Source organism: Varanus komodoensis, unplaced genomic scaffold, assembly GCF_004798865.1.
Source record: "Varanus komodoensis strain SLA01 unplaced genomic scaffold, ASM479886v1 scaffold53, whole genome shotgun sequence".
NCBI lineage: Eukaryota > Metazoa > Chordata > Lepidosauria > Squamata > Varanidae > Varanus > Varanus komodoensis.
The window spans coordinates 5,093,486-5,112,504 of NW_025336126.1; the positions used below are offsets into that span (position 1 = coordinate 5,093,486).

General features: G+C 45.4%; 1 protein-coding gene across 3 annotated transcripts; it reads right to left on the bottom strand.

The window, feature by feature from the left end:
* Positions 1 to 977: 977 nt before the first annotated feature.
* On the bottom strand, positions 978 to 19,019 carry ATXN2L (ataxin 2 like). 3 transcript variants are annotated; one of them, XM_044447674.1, is made up of 23 exons: positions 17,623 to 19,016; positions 16,179 to 16,215; positions 14,568 to 14,624; positions 14,087 to 14,158; positions 13,676 to 13,826; positions 13,441 to 13,565; positions 13,226 to 13,317; positions 11,406 to 11,606; positions 8,847 to 9,022; positions 8,391 to 8,495; positions 8,088 to 8,285; positions 7,651 to 7,740; positions 7,334 to 7,398; positions 6,968 to 7,236; positions 6,810 to 6,879; positions 6,548 to 6,694; positions 5,988 to 6,060; positions 5,678 to 5,865; positions 5,470 to 5,599; positions 5,251 to 5,372; positions 4,124 to 4,333; positions 1,611 to 1,791; positions 978 to 1,429 (listed from the first exon to the last, which is right to left on the bottom strand). In XM_044447674.1, the coding sequence occupies exons 1-23, from the start codon at positions 17,880 to 17,882 to the stop codon at positions 1,380 to 1,382; spliced, it is 3,069 nt and encodes a 1,022-aa protein (XP_044303609.1). In that variant the 5' UTR covers positions 17,883 to 19,016; the 3' UTR covers positions 978 to 1,379. The 3 variants fall into 3 exon arrangements, with proteins under 3 accessions (XP_044303609.1, XP_044303608.1, XP_044303607.1); XM_044447673.1 differs by having other exon boundaries at positions 5,470 to 5,865; positions 5,988 to 6,051; positions 17,623 to 19,019; XM_044447672.1 differs by having other exon boundaries at positions 5,470 to 5,865; positions 17,623 to 19,018.

Below are 19,019 nucleotides of genomic sequence, written 5' to 3' on the forward strand. Positions count from 1 at the left end.
TTTTCTCAAGAGGTAAAAATGGAGTCAGAAGGAATCACTAGATCTTAATTCCAGTTGCCAAGTAAGTCTACATCAATTCTATACTTAGTATTTTTGTCCTATACTGCTCGCTAATCTCCAAGACCATAACCATATGTGCGCTCTCTTTAGCTGAAGATTCAGGCCACAGCTGCACGGCTTCCACACCAGCCCTTCCCTGGCCTTTATCTCAATAAACACAGTAACAGTAACATCAATAAACACATTCCAGTCTCAAGATGAGACTGGAATTGAAGTAGTCTGTCAGAGAAAAATGTGAATTTCTCAAGATTACAGACCTATGACAGCTCCAAAACTAAGTCTGGGCCCAAGTGGTAGCATTATACCCGCATTAATCATACCTTAAACGTCTCAGATCATGACTGGCTGGGGCATACAGTTAGGCTGTTAAATTGTTTCATAATGGTTTGTAGAATAAATTTTTGAAAAGGATTTTGGCAACAATCTCCACATAGTAACAGCTTTTGAAAACTTGAAAAGTAATAAGGGGTTCTGCCCAGCCTTTGGTACAGGCAAGAACTGAACCTGATATATGGTATTCTGCCCAATGCCAAAGCCCTTCAAGTTTAGCATAATACTTTGTAGAGGAAAATAACGCCCCCCCCCCAGCAAAATAAACCCCCAGTCAAAAAATACCAGGTTATGTATGTGACGCTTTTGTGTTGGCAATCTCAGAACTTACAACCAATTGCTTAGATCTCTGTTCTACTGCCAATTCTCTTGCTATTTCCAGAGGCAGTGCAGCCTCTGAACTGGACAAATAAGGAGGTGCAATTGCCCATCCTTGCAAACATTCCTTTGTGTCTTGACGGGTTACAAAGCATGGGAAAGCACTCAAAGCATTTCACCCCCAAACACATCCAAAATCCACAGAACCATGAACAAAAATCACTGGCCAGAAATTGGCTATCGCAGATACAGTCACCCTAAGCCCAACATTAGTTAGTTTAAAATTTTATTTTTTTTAACTTTTTAAATATTTTTATTTAATAAAAAGTCAAGGTTTGTCCATCTGGTCATGTCCTTGTCAAGTTAATGTGGGAAAGTGGCATTTGCTCTAAGAGCCTGAATGGAGTCATAAATAACAGAAAAGAAACCCTCCCCTTCTCCGGGGAAGGGGCCCTGCTCCATCCCGCTGGCTGACAGCACCCCAAGCGGGCTTCACTAAACCAACGGAAAGGAAGGTGCTTGGTGAAGGGGGGGCGGGCCAGACTGCACCCCTCCAGGGGCCTCTGCCATGGGCCAGCAACCGAGCCAGACTCTGTCATGGGCCAGACTTGGGGCCAGCAACAGAGCCAAGGCTGACTGGGGTTTTCAGGTCACGGGGAGAAGCGTGGACATCAGTTCCCAGGGGTGTGGAATGGAAGCTGCTGGGAGGGATGAGACTGAACTGGAAAGAAAGAAAAGAGGCAGTGAGGAACATGAAGGCACTGGCAATAGACCCACCAACCCTCCCCTAATCTTGTACAGACAAAGCTTCAGCAAGCCCTAGTCATCTACCTTCTTCCAAACCCCTCAAGCTTCTTTCAAACCCCTCATAAGGCTCTGTTCAATTTCCTTCCTTGACTCACCTTGATGGTGCCCTATATAAGTGTAGGGGGAGGGTGTGGAGGCTGAGAGGGTGGGCACACCACTCTGGGGCACACCTCCTTGAGGGGGTCCACCATGGGTCTGCGAGGGATGCAGCAGCATGACCTGTGGAGCTCCAGGGTGAGGTGGTGGGGCAGCTGCAATTCCAGTCTGGACATGGGCCTGTGGGGAAGACAAAAGCCATTTTGGCCCATCCACATCAGTGTTTTAATAAAAATGGATGGCATGGCACTTTAACAACTGACCAAAAGTACAGGGGGACAGTTTATATTTGGTAATCAGATTACCCGAAACCACTTAAGTGTTATCTGGACTTCATTAAGATTTTGGAACTAGTCCTAATCATTCTTCAAAGAATGCTCACAGACACAGAAAAGATACACACAAAGAAGAATTAGACAATATAGTCAACAACTGATCAAAATGTGAAATGATTTTGAAACTGGAAAGCTCTTGTAATCATAACTAAACAGAACTGGGTGAGAGTGTAGCAGCAGTAAACAGTGGGATGCCAGAACAAGAGGAAGCCCTGAAAGTTAGTGGCTTTGATCAGTATGTTGTTCCCAAAGATCACTGTTCCAGCACCAAGCACAGTTCAAATTTGTTTTCAGTCTCCCACTCACCCAAAGCAAAAACTCACCTGGGATGTTTCTGTAAATACATGACAAACACAGGCAGTACTCATGGAACTTTTGACCAAAGCCAAGCACCTTCTAGGTCTCTATTATTACAGTAAATGTATATGCTGCTTGTCAAGTAGGTTCAGCTGAGAGTGAGTGACTGGCCCAAACTCAGTGAGCTTCATGGCTGAGTGGAGTCTAGAATCTCAGTCCTCCAGTCCCAAATCTAACTCTAACCACCACATCACACTGGCTCTTTAAAGCTCAGTTGTATTTCTGCTGGTTCTCCCCAAACATGAGAGTCCTAAGTCTATGGCATTACATTTGAAGGTGTGGAATGGAGAGTCAATTTATAATGGAAACCCCAAAATATCCTGATAGAGGTAAACTAACACCTGTAACAGGATTTGAAAAAACAAACAAACAAAAAACCCTGCTGTCCCAGTTTAGGCTACAATTGAAAGAATACAATTTTTCATCAGTTTAATTTCAGAATTCTCATGCTGCTTAAAAACTGCCAAGCAGCCAGGTAGGGATGGGGAACAGAAATGGTCCTTCAGATGTTTTCCTCCTGAAATCCCTCACGACTGCCTAAGCTGGCTAGGGCTCATGGCATCTGCAATCCAATGACATCCGGAAGTGCATGGTCCCCACTCATACTGTACAACCTGAGAGAAGGCCATTTGTCATCTCCCAACTAAAAGGACTGCACACCCTCAACATAGTATTTCCCTTTCATATGTCTTAGATCATGTAAGACACAGTACATGGGGACCAGAACCTTCAACCAAATCCAAATACAATCTCTGTTCTCATCTGTATTCTGATGCTGCTGCAGGCCCTAATCTTAGTTTGAACATGGAGAGATATTTCACTGGCTCATCTTCTACTGGTCACTTTCACTTTTAGGTCTGGTTCTGTGATAGTCTACTTCCAGACACCAGTTTGATCTTGGTGTTCTGGCTTTTTTACTTTATTGGGTGGATATTATACTCTTTAAAAATGCCTTGATTTGAATACTTAAGCTACGAATCTGTACTTAAGAGCAAGTGAAATCTTGTGGTATGTTCTGGGGGAGCAGGGACACATATTAATATGCTTATTTTAGAAATAGTGCTTATGTTCACTGTGTAATCTGGGGGCATGAGACCTAAGGCCTGTAGATCTCATTGGGTTCCCCAGGCCACGCTCTTATCGCTGATCTCATGCCTTTCTTCACCAAACATCATTTCTTGACTTCTGCAGTTTTCATCCCATTCTGAAAAGCTGAAATGCCTCCCATGTCAGGTTTAAGATAAAATGTGTTGGTATTTTGGCCCCGATTCCTTTTGCCCTGCCTACTACTGGAATACAGCCTCCAACTACATTCAGAACTCAAGCTGAAATGAGTTCCCCACTTCTAGGATCCCATCTCAGTAGTATCCAGAGAGTGAACTACGAGATGGAATTGTCTAGGCTCAGGTTGATGGTAGGGTGAAAGGCATTTATTGACATCACCGCTTTCCAAATGGGAGCTATGCATTTTTTTCCCTACCTTCACTGTTAAAATATTTTTCTCCTACAAACTCACAGACCTAGCAACTGCAAGTAACTCTTAAAGTACCTAATGAGGTGAACTCGTCTATAAAAAGTATGCTGTAACAAATTAATCTTAAGATACACACAAGCATATAATCTTATGGTAAGGTTTCACGAGTAGTATTTACATGGTGGAACTGTACAACATCTCCTGTTCTTAAACTGTTTCTTCTTGTACCCAAGTATTTCAGAATCTAATCAGCAATGTCCATGTTCCAGTTGTGCACCTCTAATTTAAACAAAGATGCTAATGGACAGCACAGCCACAGCCTCCCTTTTTAGAGGTGAACACTTACCTGGGTGACATGGGCCATGTTGGTGTAGCCGTGCTGCAGCTGCTGATGGGCATGGATGGCGTACACTGCCTGCTGGGGAAAACTGCTCTGCGGAGATTGAGCACTGGGTCCTGGTGTGATGGAAGGCGGTGTAGCTGTCAGCGTGGCTGTGTGGTACAGGTTCTGCTGCTGCTGGGCACTGGCCAAATGAGGCGGCTGGCCAGCCTGATGCTGTTGCAAGGAGCACAAAGGCCAAGGTTTAACTATCAGAGATTTGCATCACAGCTACCGCGAAGCCATTTTCTTTCCCCTTCCCCCTACTGCCTTTACACAAGTTAGGCATTCTATGGAGCAGATTTTAGGGAGTCATCTCTAAACCAGAAAAAGGCTGTATCCACAAGAGTGAGCATTTTAAATGTCTGAATAAGGTTTATCCGTGCTGGTTTCTTTCATTCTTCCCAAAATGAAAACCTAGTGCACATGGATAAAGATACTGCATTCCCTAATCCTACATCATTGATTTCAGTGATAAATCAATGATGAATCAATACTACATCACTGATTCATCACTAAAGGTGAGGTTAGACAGCTCAGATTTCTAACACCAGCAGGAAATTCTCAGGAGAAAAACCCGTCATTATTTTCAATTAGCTAAAAGCAAAAATAGCCATGACTGTTTGTTAAGACTACAGTGGACCCCACCTATCCCCCTCTCATCTACCAGCAGCTGTTCATCCATAAGGCAGGATATTTCTTTTAACACAGGTGCTGTTATTGAAATTCGCATTTGCATTAACATCCAGTCAGAAATGGCTGCAAATTACCAACTTATAGTACTGTTAAGAGGTCTGGGCACCCCAAATGAATAAGAAAGCAAGCAAGCACACATTATTCTGTTCCTAACACTTGATTTTACAGATACAGCTCAAAAAGCTGAGGCTAAATGAGGTAGCTTCTGCTTAACGCAAGACTCCCCTCAGTTCTGGATTAGCCTAGGAAATTGCAGACCTAAACCTGGAGTATCAAATCAGTGCCAATTTCGAATGCAGAAACAAACTGTGCAGGGTGCAAGAGCCAGAAAAGCATTAAGTGTCTCCCCCAGACTAGCACCCCACTCCACATGCTCCCTCCCTCCCTCCCTCTAGTACCTGCACAGGGCTGGGGGCGGCGTGCTGCGCTTGCTGTTGGTTGCCTGTGGGCGTGGTAGCTGGTTGAGGCTGATGTGGATGCAGCTGTGTGGCATGGTGGGGATACGACTGATGCACTGTGGCTGGGGAGAGAAGCAGCAAGCAGCAATCAACAATGCAATGGTGGGTGGGAGAAGGAATGCTCCGAGTGATTATTTCCTGAGGATCAGTAAGGCTTACCATAAAGAGCCTGGGGTGTTGGCTGCTCTGCTGGGGGATACTGGGCGGTAGATGACGAGACAATAGCCTGAGGGTGGCTGCCTGAGGTCATCATACGGGGATTGCTCTGCAGCATGGGGGCAAAGACAGGCTGGAGAGGAGAACACGAATTAGAAAGCACGGGCACACATAATTTCCTTTCCCCTGCTGGTGCATATGTCACACCCACCTGTGAAGGATAGTGTGCCATTGGCTGCATCATGGTAGGCTGTCCTGTGAACTGCTGGGGGTTGTAGGAGATATATGAGGAATATGGAGTAGCAGCCACCAGAGGGGGACCTGCAGCAGCCGCTGCCTGCATAATGGGAGGAGCTGAAGTTGGCTGGTGCTGGTCTGAACGCTGTGGGGGTAGAGAGCCTGTGTGGGAAGAGAATTCAGGTAGAAAAGCCAGTCTACGACCACACTACCTCTAAATAGCAACCTAGCCAAAAAAAACACCATGCCTTCTTTATGAACTCTAAAACTCTCCATCTGCTCACCTTTAGCTCCTCGATACTTGCCCTGCTGTCCTGGCACAGAATTGGAAACAGGGTAGGAATACATCTGAGGTGCCTGCAGAGAACAGGCAAGCCACTTAGCTCCAAAGTTATGATCACCACAAACCCTACCATTTGGAAGGAACCAAAAATTGAGTGATTGTTCATTAATTATTTACCACCCCATAGCTGGGTAGTTTACAATCATCACTCCCATCTCTCCAAAGGGCCTGGCACCAGAACCCAAACTGAATCAGCGCTGAACAGGTGTCAAAAAGGCAATGCCCTTTGGCAACACCCTTCAGGTCTTTCACTGAAGGATGGCCATTAGGGAAGCCGCATCCCCCATCCAGTGGGAGAGCTGGGCGGGGCTCCCTCCCTTTCTCTCACCATGTCAAGGCCACATTGGAAGTTGGTGGCGGAGAAAAGCAATGGTGACAAGGCCAGTCCAGGAAACCACGGTGCAGCTGGCAGATGGCAGTCGCCCTGGGTGTCACCTGCTGAAGCCCACCCTTCTGTCCAAAGTTAGACTCATTTCCCTATCAATTCCACCCCATTCTCACCTGCACAGCTGGGCTCATATGGATCTGTGGGATGTAAGAAATGTACTGTGTGCTGTACATGCCGCTTTGCCCTGGGGTAATCACGGGGATAGAGGGCGTGGAGTGGGTACGCGGTCCTGGTGATGTCGGCGTACTCGTTGACTTGTTCTAGACAGAAGAAAGGCGCTACTGTGAGAACAATCAAAGGGAAGGTAGAGGATACTTGGGCCGCTGTGATTCCTGCGAGTGAAATAACCCTCTAGCTAATTTCCCAATGACATACCACAGACAGGAGAGTCTTGGAGGGATTGAATTCCTTTGCATTAGGGTTCAGTGTTGACTTCTTCACCTGTCTGCAAATAATGCAACAGAAATGAGATGGAAATCTACAATATGCTGATAGCAACATCTCATCTACTAGGGTTCCCACCAGTAACTCACTCTGAGACAGGGCCGTCCTCCTTGTCATCTGTGTCGCCTTTGCCCAAAGGGCTGGCTGTTTGGGTCTGGCGTTCCATGCCTTCACAGGGTCCTTTCTCCTCCTTGCTGCTGCCTTCAGACAGCTCTAGGTTTGGCTTCGGGGACTCATCAGGCACCTCACATGTAGCCCCAACTAATGCCTCTGGGGGCTTTTCCCTCACTTTTCCTTCAAGAGGTTCCTTGGCCCGAAAAGATTCAAGTGTGGCCTCTGAGGAAGAGCTGGACTGCAGCTTGGAGGCAAAAAAATGTGAGATTAAGCAACTGTAGCCACACACACACACAACTCCCTCAATGAAGGATAATGAACGCAAATAAGATCAGTCTCACCTTAAACTGGGCTCCAAACTTGCGCAGCTCCTCTAGCTGATTCCTCTTCTGTTCATTTTGAAGGCCTAGAGAAGGACAAGAATGAGCATATTTATATAAACCAAAGCTTCAGAGCACCAACTGCCAAATATGGAAAGCACTTGCAAAATCAGCTATAGTTCAGGTCATGCTGCATGAAACCTGTAAGATTTTTGTTTTAAGATCTGTATTGGGATCTTATGAAAATCAGAAAGCAAGCAACAACAAAATCACAAACACAAATCACTTAAACAGACTTCTTAAAAACCTCTAAATCAAAAATCACAAGAGGCACAAACCTTTGCTTGCCTGTTTGACCAAATCAGAGGGCCCCATAACCTCTAAGGTTCTGCTTGGCTCTTTGGTGACAGAACTAGGAACCTCTTTAACTAGAAGGAGATGGGAAGGGAGAGAAGCAGGAAAGAAGACCTGTTAAGTTCCTGATTTTTTCACAAGCTATGAAATTATTCTGGAGAATGTGGCCACTTCCTAAGGAGCTTCCTCTGTTCCAACTCCCAGACACTTTAAGCCAAAAAAGGAGCATGGCTTCGTCTACCATTTTAAGCTCCTTCAGCTCCTTCGAGTCAGTGGATTTGAAAATATGCTCTGCTTAACTGGGGGAGAGGAATGGGAGATGCTCAGTTCTCTGGACAAGGACAACCACCAGTTGGAAGTATTGCTACTTCCCTTCCTTGCTGACTGGCACTAGTCCTTTACATCCAGTGTAAATCCTTACCCTCAACAGCAGTTACTGGGGCGGATGCTGGGACCTTGGGTGAAGGCGGAGTCGGGGAAGCACTAGGTTCCATGATAGGCCTTGATTCAGAGGGTGATGCAGGAGCAGCAGGGACTGCTGATCCCACTGGGGGATCCTGGGAAGTGGCAGATACATTTGAGACAGACTTCGGGGAACGTGGAGCATACAGACGGCCCACTGTGTAGAAAATGCAAAGCTGTTAGATATAAACACCAATACTTATAGCACTACTTTTTCTCAAAGGTCTTTAAAATGATCCATTAACTCCATGACCTATTCTACCTGTAGGAGATGCAGCTGAGACTTCCATAGTTCGGCTGGAGGGGGAAGACATGCTCTTGGCCCCCCGGATGGGTCGTTGAGACTTTGGAGACATTCTGGATGGACCTAAAAGAGGAAACCATACTAATGGATGAACAGCGACTATGCAGGCACACCAACCAGTCCTTCGCTGTCCACAACTTTTCTTGCAGGTGAAAGGTGGAAATTCCATCATTTACCAGAATTCAAGACTACCCTGGACGTCTCAAAGGAAAAGCTGTGGTCAAGAAATAAAGTGTAACTGAATATCAAAATTATTTCCCTCAAAACTAAGATGGGGAAAATTCCACAGCCACTTGATACAGTTAAGTTAATCCACTAACCAATCAGATGTAACCATTTTTGTCCCACACAAAAGTGCCTGCACATTAACTTTTCAAATATCCCAATTTCTAAACCTGATATGCTCATCCTCACCTCCATTGATGCCTCGTTGCTCTGGAATGGAGCTAGTGTTGCTTTCTGAATGATGTGCACTTCCACGGGGTGGTAAGGAGCCCATTCCTGGCCGCCCACCCCGAGAGCTGCTGCAGCGTACACCTCCTCGTGAACCTTCTCTGACACGCTGGGGAAGTGGTATGTACTTGCCTTCTCTGTAAAGACAGAAAATACTGTGGCAAAGAAACTTCCAGTGCTTTCTTGGGATCAGAGTCATGAAGGAAAATGGACCAGGGGCTTCAGCCACTGAATACAAGCTCATGCAAATGCTGGGTGACAGACTCAGACATACAGAATGAGAAAACAGCTCATACAAAGTGGACTCTGACTTAATTATTTTCTTCCAAAATATGCAGTGTAAACCAGCAGCAAGTGAAAACCCTGCTTCCATTATGGCACAGAAGATATCTGGATGCTGAACCAGAAGAAGCCTTTTAGATTGCGGAATGTGCTCCCCAGAGAGGTTTGCCTGGTGCTGAGCTTATATTCTTTTCGGCACCAGGTCAAAACTTTTTTATTCAATTGTTATTTTAGAAATTAGTATTTTAATGTTTCACCAGTCGGTTTTAATTTTTATTGGTTATATGTTATTTCTTATATTTGTATGTATTGTTTTATTGTATTTTGATTTTAATGACTGTAAGCCATCCTGAGATGCCATGCATAAGGGATGGCGTATAAAAGCTTTAAATAAATAAATTGTATTTATATATTGTATATAATATAGATTTTATATATATGAACTGTAAAAACAAGGTACCACGTATATGTAATAACATGATGAAATGTTAATTAAAATTCCTGCTCACACATTTTTATTCAATTTATATTGAACAGCTAAATCCTTTTTTATGTGATGACTCAGAATCAACATTTTAAAATAGCTCAGTATAAATAACATCAAATCAGTAACCAAACACAGCAGACAAGACAAAATCACCAACAACCCATAGAAATAAACTTGCTCCTAAACAATAGAGAATACATGCTAAGGGTATGTTTTTGTGCAGAGTATTCCACAATAAGCCAAACATTAAGCCATCAATTGGAGTGATACAGTTGTGTTGTGCCAGTCTCGCCATCATGAGTTGCGTGAGGACTGAACAACCCTCACAAAACCTACTAATAACCAAAGGTTATGTGGCCATTTTGAGCATTGATGGCTGAGTTGACACAACATAGAGCAACCCCTGATCACCCCAACTGGTGGCTGCATGTTGAAAAAAGCAGCCACACAGACAGCACACTGTGACTTATCATGAGTTAAATAACCCATTATGAGCCAGCTGTGTTGTGTGAACCATGTCAATGGGTACACCACCACAGAAGGGCTCTGCCTCCTGTTCCTAGATACCTGTTTTCTGAAAGCATAGGTACATAGAATATTCTCTTAAGACATTGCTTTAAGTGAACAAAAAAGTTAGGGGAGAAGGCAGTCCGTCATTCAAAGCGTACAATGCAACCCTAGCCATGTCTACTCAGAAGTACGTCCTACTAAGTTCAGTTGTACTCAGTCCCATGAAAACAGGTTTAGGATTGCAAATCTGCTCTTTTAAAAAAAATCCAATGACCTCTTACAGTTTGTGACTCCTCTCGCTAGAACGTGTACGCATGCACATGCATGGGCTAGGCAGTTCCTGGCAGGGGCCTTGGTCTTTTTGTAACTGCCTGACAAGCAGAAATTTAAGGCATGAAGCTTTTTTTTTTTGCTTGGAGATAAGCAATGTGAACGTTATGAAATGCTATCAGACAGACTACTGTGAAAATCACAAGGAACAATAATAAAAGACAGTGGCAAGTTCACCATGTGGAAATTATGTAATGAGTTGGAAGGCCCAGAGAAGCTCACCTGGTGTCATCTTTGCTCTCATTTTGGCCTGAGGCAAACACACCCATTTTACCAACTAAATTTAAGATGATTATATTGATTTTAATGGGTTTAAGAGATTATTAATGGTTGTTCTCTCACTTTTACATGATTCGTATTGATAACTGTTAAATTATTACTTACATCTTTAATTGAATTTTACCAGTTTTTACATTTTGTAATTTTAGGATTGTTGTACTTTTGATCTTGATTGCTGTATGCTGCCTAAAGAGCCTTTTAGACTACTTGGCAACATATACATATAATAAATATCAGCTGCTCTATAGCAAAAGTTATCTCAGCAATGCAGAACAAACATGTAGAAAAAGATGAGAATAAGTACTTAGGACTTAAAAACATATCCCAACAGTCTAAAACTTTTTATCTATATTTCATTGAGATTAGAATTAAAATGTTCCAGAATAAAACCTTGAAAAGACTGGATTAAATTTAAAGTCTTTGTATGGCAATTAAAATTTATCAGTGTAAGCACACAATACTATGGAGAGTACTCTATAAATAGGAAGCCACTTTAGAAAAGCAAGTTTCTAATGGGATCCTTGTGTTTCAGATTAAAAGAGTACTCACAGAGGTGAGTGCTGCCTATTTTAGGACAAACAGTCCTAAACAAGTCCAAATGGTCACACTTCTGGCCAATGTCACCCTCTCACCTGGATGCCAGACTGGGGCTGTCCCTTCCAGACACCTGTCTCTGCACAGAGCTGTGTTTCTCCTCTTCTGTGCGCCCATCATCATTTTCCATGGCAATGCGCAGTCGGTACTGCGGGCTTGATTCAATCTCCCGAGCCAGCTGGGCAGCCCTGGCTTCTCGCTGCCTGAATTCCTCAGAGTTATCCTTTTCAAGAGGGACTCTGCCAAGCAAAGATGGAACAGTGAAGAGGAATACGGAGATAAGAGACACACTGCCAACACCCCAGACATGAGGTTTTCTATTGGGTGGGTGGAAGAAAAGGTTCCACACACTTCTGACCTCCACTTTTGTGAAAGGCATTCCAGCCATTCAGGTTCAGTGCCTGGCCTACTAAGGTCTTGAGATGCTGGTCTAACCAAACCTTGAACAACATCTCTGTTTTCCACACAAATGAGTGCATAACAATTAATTTTAACTCATTAAGTAAAAAAAAGTTTTGTTCAATAAAAATGTGTAGTCAGTCTAAGAAGTGTTAAAAAGAAAAGGGAGTTATAACTTTACTGATTATTTTGCTGAGTCAGCAAAGATTTGATGGCTTTACATATCTCTCACCCATTTGCACAGGGTGGGAAGTCATGCAGCACACCTTTTGAGTGACCACCTGAAAGGTGGTGGTGTTTTTGTTTTTTTTGGTGGTTTGTCATTTAAAAAAGCTGAAGCAAAACGTGTCTGCAAAAGTGTCAATATAATCTTTCAGATAACCACCTATATTCAAGCCAAGCTCAAGCTGGGGAGCAAGGGAAGAAATGAACACAGGAAAATGAGTGTGGCATTTCTGTGCAATATAGTTCAGGGCCTGGAGGAAATGAAACATCAATCTGAAATTTTAGGGATGCAGGCTGCACAATGGCGTACAACTCCCACTCCACCAAGCTAGGGTCAGTAATGACGTTTTTACAATTAGGATAAGAGCATCTCCTATAAAGTAATCCATAATCAAAAAATACAGAGCAGAGAGGTCTGATAGTCAAGTACTGCTGAAGCAGGTGCGTGCAACTTTTTTGAATTTCAAGAGTCACATAAAGTACCAGGACGAGGTGAGCCACATGTGTGAACATACATGAGCACATTTACATACAATTCTCCCCAACATACAACACCTAAGATCAAGGAGACATAAACTATTCATTCAAATGTAACTCTTGGCTAAAAGCATTTCAGAGGTGAGATACCTGCTTTGAACAGATAAAGCCCACCTTTCTGAAAACACAAACCACCCAGGAAACCTTTCCTAGCACACTTTCTTGCTGGTGGATTCTAACCATCACATACTCTGTAATGTGGAATGTTTTCAGGGAAAAAAGGAGACTTGCTGGGAACAGGGTGTATGATTTCTGCCTTAGACATCTTGTTCCAAAGAAAAAGACAGGAAACCTTAAAGAGCTGGTTCTGGGAAACTTTAAGAATAATACACGATACAAGAATCAAAGACTCTATTTCTAGAATAATTTTCCTTTTCCCTCCTATTATTCTGGGAGTCTTGGGGGCTTACACTTTCAGCACCCAAGCTTAAGAGTTTAAAAAATCAAAAACTCTGAACAGATTCTGAAATCAGTTCATCAATCTGCCCCTGCCAATTGCTTTCTAGCAGCTGGTTTTGGCTTTACTAAGTGGTAGTAATTGCTTTTCAGTTGACTAAAAGGGAATGACTAATTTGGAGCTTTCCCGCCTACTTTGGAACAACTCTCTTGTAGCCTTCAAAATGAAGTTTCCTAGACAGCCATACTATCAACACCATGTGCAATCTCTTGCTCCCTCACGACTAAAATTTTAACTTACGTATATGAGGAAAGGCTGCTATCATAGGTGGTCTTCACACCATAATTTTCCTCGTTGAACTTGAACATTTCATTTGGGTCCCAGCCATTAGACTAAAATGAGAGACACAGAAACCTTTTCTTTAAAAAACTGTGAAACTTTTGCCATAAAGCAGATTTGCTAAACAGCAGCCCCAAGCCTCTTTTGCAACCTCAACCCAGGTGAGGATTATTTACCATGTCCGATTCCAAGTCATAATCATCACTGTTGCTGTCTCCTCCTTCCCAGCGCTGTAGCACCTTCTCTTTGTGCTCCCCATTCACCTTGGAATTCATAGCAATGGCAGAATCCGTGAACTTATCTAATACATAGAAAAGAGGGAGGCGTCAAAGCAGAAAAAAAGCCCAGTTCTCTCCTCCAGTCCAAGGCAGGTCACACTGCCTCAGGATTGTTCTCCTAAGGACGCGTTACCTTTGGTGGCGTAGTTAAAATCAACGTTGCGGAAGTGCACCAGCATGACATCAGCAGGCTTGAAAATCATAGTGTCCAAAATATCTTCCCTCCTGGGCCCAACTGGCTGGTCGGGCACCTTCTTATGCACAGCATCCACAGCAAGCTCAAACTGCAGAAACAATCCCAGTTAATACTTGCCACACATCCCTACCTTCAAGAAGCAGCTAAAATCTGAGTCGTACCCATTTTACATTATTTCACTGAGCATTAATTATCCATTGCCAGGCCTCATCTTTCCCTTCTCAAACCACCAGGCTGCCTAAGCAATCTTTTTTCAGGGGCAGGGGAAGATCTCCAATGTCACAGATTTTATTCTAAATCAGCAAAGCAAATGTCCTGGGAAAACCAGTCAGCAAACCAATCACTCACCTTGGAGCTCAGAGTTTTAAAAATCCCCTCAAAAGTGCTTCCATTTTTCACTTTCACATCACATGTGGACCCCTGGGAAAAGGAACATGAAGATGAAACTAAAATGCTGCACCAGAATAAAAAGGGAAGAAATGTACCAACAAACTTGTGGGCTGGGAATTATAATCACTATCTGAGCTGTGCCACCCATGCTGATGAAGTCTGCCCTAGCAGCTGTTAATAGAGGAATGTACATGGTCTTTATGGCTCAGCAGTAGTAGTGTCACATATTACAAAAGAAAAATAAAATCCATGGAACACAAATGCACAGAGAGAACTCTTGTGAACAGTAAAGGTCAAAAAGTAATTAACCTGAAAGATTCCCCATGCTAAATTATAGGAATCCAAGAAGTGCCACAAGTTAGAGGCCCTGCTGCAGAACCATATGCTTGAAGCTGCACCCTTGAAATCCTTTATCTTAAATCTTCTTGGGGAGACTCACCACAACTGCTGTCAGGAAGTGCAGCATTCGGGAATTGTTATAGACACCCTCGAAGACCTGGTGACAAATAAAAAAACACAAAAAAGGCTCATGAAAGCATCTATAAATATCTTCTGCTCTTTGCTCTCACTTCAGCACTTCCAATTACTAGGCATGTGGCTGCAGTAACACAAAAAAAGGTGATTTAGCAACTCAATAAGACCTAAAGTAGTGTACAAATCATTTGTTTTTTGCTAAGGAACTCCTTTCTTAGACACTGGTAAGTAGAAGTAGAGATAGGTGAGGAATCCATTTAGGGGTAGGAATTCACTGAATTTTCTGGGCTCAGCTCCCCCGACTACAGCCTGCTCTGCAGCTGCGCTGCATGAGAGTTCCTGGCAAGTGAGGCCAGCATTTGGAGGGCAGATGCCAGGAACTGAGACCCACGCATTGCCTAACAGGCATCCCTTTTCTTTACTACCTGCAGCAGCTCAAATGGCTGCTACGTGTCGTGTGGAAGAGGGATGCTTCTAGTGGTTGGCTGCATGAGATGCCATTCCTGGTGAACCCTGTGTGACTGCCAGCAGTGTTCCTTCCTTCGCCGCACGAAGCAGCATTTGGACTACTCTGACATGGAAGAAGGCTGGTTGTAGGGGGCTTGCCAGGAATGGAGTCCCATGCAACTGCCACACAAGCAGCTTCCCTCTTCCACACTACCTGTAGCAGCTGTTTGTGCGTTCCACTGACACGGAAGAAGGTTGCCAGTTGTGCAAACTTCATTCCCTGAGTATTTATGGACTGTCTCTCAGTTCAGCCTACTTTTTAAGACCAGATCAAGCACGAGAGGAAGTTCATGAATACTAGAGGGATGGACTCCTCTAGGGTTCATCCCAACCCTAATTAGAAGTCTTGGCCAGGACACTTAGGAATGAGATCAGTTGCTTCTCATCCTTTTTGGTCAGAGGATCTAAAGTACTAAAAGCACACTGTTGCCATAGCTTTCTGTCCACATAGATGGTAACTACACTGCTACAAATTTCCAAATATCGCTGTCACAGATAGTGCTAACAAAACCACATGGTTTGGAGATTCATTTTATTTTTTCGCTCTTACTTTTTTAGCTTCTACTTATGAATAAAATTTGTGCATTCTAGTGACATGACTATGACAGCTCTAGTGAACCTGCAAATACAGAGGAGGTACTTTCCACTGCTATCCTGTTACAAGTGGCTTCTTTGTGCCCAGAAAATTACTCAATTGATGTCTGAAACTCCACAGGAAATCAGCCTGGGAGATTCCAGCTAGCTTCACTGTAACACAGTGTGCTTACTGGAGATTCAAATCATTATTGGAGATTCAACCATCTTACTAATATGGGAAATGGAAATAAAAATAAAGAAGGAAGCACAGACAATAGATTTGGAATGGTCTTTTAGCAAATATCAAAGACCCAAAATCCTCTTAGCCACAGGAGTTGCAGATCTGAGAGAGAAGTGTTTAAACATCCTACAATTAACACATTGTGGCTACTGAGGACTTGAATGTCATGGGATGGCCAATCACATAGATTACAATCCCAATGGACAAGAAAAAGGCACTGTTGCCACAGAAGGCTTTGGTTCTGGTACTTACAGGAGACTGTGGAGGTCCTTTGCCTGTGCTCTGGCCCCTGAAAATGAATCAGGCACAAGGGTAACTCACAAGTAAATGGTATGATCCCCTACTCCCAAAAATAAACGTATCTCAAACTAACAGATCACCATTGTGACATCACTACTCAATACAGAGTTCCTTGGGCTGCTATACTCATAATACTCAACCACCTACACCACAAGTTTCACCTACATTTGAAAACAAAGTTCATACAACTTACAAACCTAGGCAGGCTTTTAAAGAAACACTCAAATTGGAAAAAAAAATGAACTTGAACAATAAAAATAATTTAATGCTGAATCATGTTCCAGGCTCTGGCCCCTAGCTCATATACCTTGCTTTCTTCAGAACCAAGGTAACCCCAAAAAATCTTGTTCTGCTCTGGAGACCATAACAAAGCATTCAAAGCTGGTCAACTGCCACACACCCTGGTTCATCTTCTAAACACTGATGCATTTAACCATGGCTCAGAAGAGTTTTTCTTCCTCATGCCAGATGTGCTCCCCAGTTTAAGACAGAAAAGTCTGAAAGCAGCATAAACTAATCATTAATGGAGAAGATACAGGAACAATGTGTGCCCAGTCTGTTCTTAATTGCTAATCATCTTACACAAAACATTGTACACAAAAGTTCAGTACTTCAGGCAAACATTATTTCTGGTCAGCAGGTTGCCAGTTTCCAGTATTTAACAGAAGCAACAGTAAAAGGAGGTACCTTCATGATGCAAAATGGGAGCAACCATCCACCCAAGAAAGTTCTATTATTATATTTGAACCAAAGCTTCAGCTCAGATGGAGACCTTATTACAGTTCATACTAAATGTATATAAGATTTGTTTAAAATGCTTCTAAGCTGCCTTTTATAATGGCAGCTCTCCTGAAGCAGGTAACAAGACAAGACTGTATACTGTTAAGTTTGCACAGGGTTCAACTGCACTTGTCTGACAAAAAGATACGAGTCAGATGGATTGTTGCAATGTACTCCAGCCCACGTTTAATCAAAAATAAACCCCACAGAGCTCAATGGTACGTGTACGAAGGACTGTAACTTTGCCTATGAGGGCTGTGAAGGGGAAGCACGTTGTCCGTCGTTAACCGGGCACCCCAAATGGGGACTGGTGGGTCGGTCGGGCCCCCGTGTATCCGTGCAAGGCAAGCAGCCTCCTGCGCTCATGAGGGGAGCACACTGGGCAGAGCGACGTCCAATCAGCCGCCGAGAGCATGAACTCCGCTTATCAGAGCCACACACTCCTGCCCCCCCTCCGGCGCTCCGCCCGGCCAAGTCCTCTTTTCAACCCTCCGGCGAGGGAGCGCGCGAATGCGCGTGCATGAAGTCCCCGATTTCCCTCTCTTTCCCCTCCACGCCATCCACCACTGCAGTTCCCCGGATGTACAGCCTTTCCATCAGTATTTTTAACGTGTACCTGGTGCCGCTTCCTCCAGGGGGGCCTCCTCCTCCTCCACTCCCGGGGGGAGCCACCGTAGTGGCTCTGGCTCCTCCCGCGGCGCCGGGGCTAAGGTTCCCGTTGGGGCTGGTTGGGGGCACACTGGCTTTGCGTGAAACGGCGGCGGCCGTGGCTGCGGTGGCTTGGGGAGGTGGTGTCGGCGTGGTTGGCGGCGGGGCCCCCGACCCGGGAGAGCTAGGTTGCGGGGAGGGCGGCGGCGGCAGCGGCTGCTTCAACATGGCGGTCGTGCTGGCGGCGGCAGCGAAAAGGGGCCGGACGCCGCAGGCTCAAAGCCCCCCCAGTCAGCACGCGCGCAAGACCGTTGGGGTGAGAACAGAGTCAGGAGACCCCCCCTCACGCACACTCTTCTTTTGTGCGACAACGAACAGGTCGGAGGCAGGAAAGGGGCAGGCGAAAGGGCACGAACCAGTCAGCCGGCAGCGGCCGTCAAGGTGTGCGGCTGTCTCGGATTAAACCGCTGAGACTCAGCCGCGCGCTCCTGCTACTGGCCCGGAAGGGGAAACTGGCAGGCAGGCCGTCGCGGAAACGGGGAGGGTTGAGCACTCGGGAAGGGGGGAGGGTGTTAAAACACGCACACACCGCGATCGCTTCCCACCCTGCGTTCTTCGTTGGCTTCGTCTGCGCGCGCGCACGACCGAGAGAGAAGCAAGCGCCCGCGGCCAAGGCCTCGACCCGACTCGATGCCGAGGAGGGTGTCCTCTCCCCGCGCGGCGCGCACTCCTATTGGCCGCTGAGACCCTCCGTGGGCTCGCGCGACAGAGGGGAGGGGGGGAAGAAGTTAAAAGTCTCGAGCGCTTGAGCCAATCAAGAGGCAGCGCTTAGGAGTGAAGGCCGCGAGGAGACCCTCAAGCTCGCGGAAGAGATGGGGTGGGGGAGGATAGAAGAAAGTGAGCGCGCGCGGCGAGGGGGACAGAGCGAGAGAAAAGAAGGGTGGGGAGGAATGGTGATGTTGGCGTTGAGGGCACCGACGCGAACGGTCTCAAACCCTTTCCGCCGCAGGGCTGGACGGTTTCCGTCTCTTTATCCGGCGGGCACTTGCTTGTGAGCGTGTGTGCGCGTATGTAGAGAGGGGTGGGAAAGGCAATACGGATCCCGCTGGCCCGCGCGGACGAGGAGTCAATCCGGTTGCTGCACAATGAGTCCCTGGTGGAGGGCGGGGCTTCGCACTGCGCCTGCGCCTCACGCGCTCCCCCCTGCCGCGCTCTTTCGCCGCCGCCGCCGCCGCCGCGTCTGCTCTGCACACCTGTTCGCCTGACCACTGAGTCTCTCGAGACCAATCGAGAAACGAAAGTGGGTGCTCGAGTTCCTGGCGGAGCTTTTAGGGAAAAGGGGGGCGTTCCTTCGGTAACGGCTCA

What these genes read in the sequence shown, in the direction of transcription:
- ATXN2L (XM_044447672.1), bottom strand. Translation starts at nt 17,882, where the DNA reads ATGTTGAAGCAGCCGCTGCCGCCGCCGCCCTCCCCGCAACCTAGCTCT. An exon ending in AAGGACCTCCACAGTCTCCT is followed by an intron (nt 14,625 to 16,178) that starts GTAAGTACCAGA and finishes ATTTGTCACCAG; the next exon opens with GTCTTCGAGGGTGTCTATAA. An exon ending in GAGGACGGCCCTGTCTCAGA is followed by an intron (nt 6,880 to 6,967) that starts GTGAGTTACTGG and finishes CATTATTTGCAG; the next exon opens with ACAGGTGAAGAAGTCAACAC.